General features: G+C 42.7%; 1 protein-coding gene across 1 annotated transcript; it reads right to left on the reverse strand.

Moving 5' to 3' along the window:
- Positions 1-2,271: 2,271 nt before the first annotated feature.
- Positions 2,272-3,942, reverse strand: sdhaf1 (succinate dehydrogenase complex assembly factor 1). Its single transcript, XM_042482939.1, has 2 exons — positions 3,774-3,942; positions 2,272-3,098 (listed from the first exon to the last, which is right to left on the reverse strand). The coding sequence occupies exon 2, from the start codon at positions 2,860-2,862 to the stop codon at positions 2,614-2,616; it is 249 nt and encodes an 82-aa protein (XP_042338873.1). The 5' UTR covers positions 2,863-3,098; positions 3,774-3,942; the 3' UTR covers positions 2,272-2,613.
- Positions 3,943-4,500: the final 558 nt, after the last annotated feature.

Raw genomic sequence — 4,500 nt, forward strand, 5'->3', positions numbered from 1 at the left:
AAATGAAATCTACTATAAACCTGCAGAACTTCCTCTCTGGATGGAGCATGTTGGTCCAGATACAATGAGTCAATAAAAAAACAACAACCACAAACTAAATAATTACTCACATGTAACTGTACATATCTATAAAATAAAACGTTTTTAAAATGTGGATTTATCAAGATGAAGATATAAATGTGCCCATACTGCTGAGGCGTTCACATCTTTGATATAAACTTTAAAACCTGGAGGTTGGTTCAGAGTAATGGAGCCATCTCCAGAGCTTTGACCCGAGTGGCGAAAATCAGAACTCTTTTCTGCACCTCGGCGCTGATGTCGGCCTGCGAGGCTCGCGGGTTCTGACGGAGAAACTCGGAGATGCCCAGGATGCACTCCCTCTGCGGAAACACACACAGAAACATACTTTTTCTTGTAATAATAATTGAAAGATTATTCTCATTAAATTTTGACTTTATTGACTTTTTCTTGGAACACCGTGTAGTTTTTTTCTTTCTCACTAATTACCCTCCATCTCCTCCTGAACAGCTAAAACACCGAACCACACAGATCTGCAGCGAGTTTGTCGGAGAGACTGAATCAGTAAGAGACGGAGCTCTCTCTGTGCTGCTGTTTACCTGCTCTCTGGTTTTACCGTCACGTCGCACAGACACCACAACATAATTCCACATGACAAGAAAAAGTCAAAATATTGCTAAAGTCATAATTCAATGAGAATAATACTGCACAATATAACAACACACTTTACTCAATTTCTCTATTTTACATCATTTCTTTTTTCTTTTTCTGTAAGTCTCGTCTATAATTATTTATCATTATTATATATTGCTGAGTTGTGATTGCTGTTTTTCCCGGTCCATGAATGCGGCACGGACGGAGATCTTTTATTTTCTCTGCGGTTTGTGACTCGTTCGGTCGATCACCGACCAATCTGATCCGATCACATCAACAGAGAGGAGCAGCTGCTGCGAGTGAAGGCGAACTTTCAGCCCCGGCACACCGAGCAATTAAGTTTAACGTTCAAAGACGGCGCCCCCTGCAGGCGGGACGCAGGTACCTTGTAGCGGTCCACCTCATCCTGGCCGGTGAAGCGCTTCAGCAGCTCTCTGCCGACCTGGACACCCGTCACTGCCGCCAGAATCGCCCGGTCCTGGTCGGTCTGAGAGGACAGCCAGCGCAGCAGCGCCACCTGCGGGAGGAGACCATTAAAAAAGGAGCACCACGGTGCTTATAGCCGCGGAAAAAATAAAGCACAATATATATCAAAAGTTAATTTTGAGGAGAAAAAGATCATAATAATAATAGAATAAAATTGCAATTAAATGAGAATAATAAGGACAATACAATTCCATTATCCGACAAGGACAGGTATTAAAATTACACGAATAAAGTCAACATGGAATAGGAACAAAATTACACAATTTTCCAAGAAAAAGTATTACATGAATTAAAGTTGCACTATGCGAAAAAGAATTACACAAAAGCTGAACAAAGTTACAAACAAAGAGTTAACAGGCTGATTTGTCAGGTAAAGTTAGAGTTAACAGGCTGATTTGTCAGGTAAAGTTAGAGTTAACAGATTTAGTGTCTCACCTGCTGGAAAAGCTGAGCGGAGGTTAATGAATCCGACATGACGGAAAAACTGACCGATAAACCACAAAAATCAGCAAACAGCTGACACTGTACATTAAAGGTAACCGTAAAACTTCTTATATTGTTGATTTCAGCTGATAAATTCTTATATTTACACAGAAATCTACTAAAAAATAATGTCTGTTTTCTGTCGACTGGATGAAAAGCGTCTCACTTCCTGTTTTCAAGTCTTCTTCTTCTTTGGTGTCAGTGTGAGTCAGACTCGCTGCTGCCGCCCAGCGACCAAAAACATGAACAGCATGTTCTGCAGAAACAAACACAAACAACAACAACAAAAACAACAACAAAACAACTGAAGCTTGTGGTTTTACGCCACAGTCACAGTAAACTGTAGCAGTAGTACTCAGGTACTTTTACATAGTAAAAGTACTAATGCAACACTTTGAAAATACTCATAAGCACGTCCAGGAAAAAGTCATAAAAATACATTAATAAAGTCAAGATTTCACAAGAGTAATGTTAAACAATATTACGAGAAATAAGTAGTAAAATTACATGAATAAAATTGTAATTAATGAGAATAAAATTACACCACATTACAAAGTAAAAGTCATTAAATTATATATAGAGTCATAATTAAAGAGAAGAAAATTACACAATCTTCCAAGAGTCAAAATATTTTGTGAATAAAGTTGTAATTTAATGAAAATAAAATTACACAGCTTTACAAGAAAAGTTAATGAGAAAATTAATGTGAATAAAGTTGCAGATTAAGTCCGACAGAGGCCAATTTTTGTCGGAAATGTATTCATTTAACCATATATATGCATATATACACATATATACATATATATATATATATATGTGTGTATATGCTGCACCAGTGAGGAACCACTGATCTACAGCAACATTCGAGGTTCCTTCAAGCGCCCATAAAATGCGGCGTTTGGGAATGACAGCGGGCGGAGCGTGAACTCTCTCTCTGTGAGGTATCTGTGGGGGTCACTCAGAGGTCAGAGGTCAGCTCTTGTCTGGCGGTTTGGAGAAGGAGCCCAGCTGTTTGGTGTTGACGTCCCGCAGCTGCTCCAGCTGTCTCTGTCCTCGGCGGTACAGATACTCGATGTGCATCACGTCCGTCTTCTTGATTTGGGCGTTCTCTCTGAACTCGTCCCGGATCCGGGGGATGAAGCCCGGCTTGTCGCGGCCAGCCCGCAGGAACTGCCGGTACAGAGCCAGGACCTGCTTCTGCAGCTTACTGTGCCGAGCCATGCGGACTCCGGCAGACCTCAGATCAGGGGGAGACACCCGCTGTCCTCTGACGTCCTACAGGTGCGATGAGGCGTCCTGCAGGTGTGATCAGGCGTCCTCCAGGTGTGATCAGTCTGACGCTGGAGCGACCAGGAGAGCTCGGCTCATCATCAGGCGTCTCTGAGTGGACAGGTACACGGAGAGCTCTGATTGGCTGATAGGCGGTCCAAGTGTCCAGGTGCTGATGTGACGTCGGACTGTCGGAGTGAAACATTCACAGAGTTCAGACGTTCACCTGCAGAATCACCTCAAACATCAACCAGTGAACTCAAGCCGCCAGCTCTGAAGCTGCAGCGGTGAACTGATCACTCATCAATAATTTCATTAATAACCAACCAATTACGTAATCAGTTAAAACCCAGTCCCGTGTTTTTGAGGTTATTTAAAATAAATATAATCGTTCTCTTTTTTGCATGCTCCGTCAACACTCGCTGTGTTCTGGAGGGAGATTTTCCTCGAGTCACGACAGCGTGAGACAGAGCCCAAAACCAGCTGGAGGAAGTTGGCAGCCCCAGTCAGCAAAGGGTTAACAGAATTTTTAAATAACATAGAGAGATTATTAGAGCTTCTGAAGGTCGGTGTCCGCGCGCCGGAGCTGTGGACATGTCCGCGCGCCGGAGCTGTGGACATGTCCGCGCGCCGGAGCTGTGGACATGTCCGCGCGCTGGAGCGGACTGTCGGACATTATGCTTTCAGACCACAGTGGGAAAATTTGCAGTGTTAGAGCAGCTATAGAGTTAATAACAAACAGTCCCTGAGAGTTAATAACAAACAGTCCCTGAGAGTTAATAACAAACAGTCCCTGAGCCTTAAATAAAATCAACAGTACCGTTCATGTTACCTAAACTCGGGAACAAACCGGATTCATTTACCCGTTTAAAAGCGACTCAGCCCGTTTCCTGGTTCCGTCGGTTAAACTGGTTCCGTCGGTTAATCGCCAGTTAGCTAATGGACGGAAATATAAAAGTTTAACTTCATTGTTCGCTTGTTAGCGGATGAAAACAGCCTCGGCGTGACCTTCCTGCACGTTACAACACCGCCGGGCAGCTAAAGGACTACAAAAACTACAACATCCGGTTACAGATTTCAAAATAACAGTGAACCGGAAGTGCCTGTTTGTTTCCGGTCAGCTTGAATGAGTGAAATGTCAAACAGAGCAGCAGTCAGCTGAGCTAACAGGACGCACATCACACGCAGGTCGGTCATTTCATTCATGTTTATCCTCCCAAAACCTGCACGAAGGTCGTCTCCTGCCGGAAAATTAGATAAGAGAGAAAAGCTCGTTTTTAACGGCGTCAGGCTAACGTTAGCTTCCGCCACAGACACACAGAAGCTAACGAGGTTAGCTACAAGACACTAATTACACTGTAATTACATTATTATTATCATAGCGATCATTAACCCTTAGCGCCCGCTTTAATATTACACTCACACTCTGCTCTGCACACAAAATGGGCTTTTCAAAATTAAGCTTTAAAAATGATACATGAATGTGATTTTTTTACTCTGATTGAGTTTATGTTTTAGCTCTGATCAATAATGTCAAATATTCATTCGTTTTCATCACTTTAACCCTTTAAATGCCAGGCTGTTGTCATG

This window comes from Plectropomus leopardus, unplaced genomic scaffold, assembly GCF_008729295.1.
Source record: "Plectropomus leopardus isolate mb unplaced genomic scaffold, YSFRI_Pleo_2.0 unplaced_scaffold737, whole genome shotgun sequence".
Classification (NCBI taxonomy): domain Eukaryota; kingdom Metazoa; phylum Chordata; class Actinopteri; order Perciformes; family Serranidae; genus Plectropomus; species Plectropomus leopardus.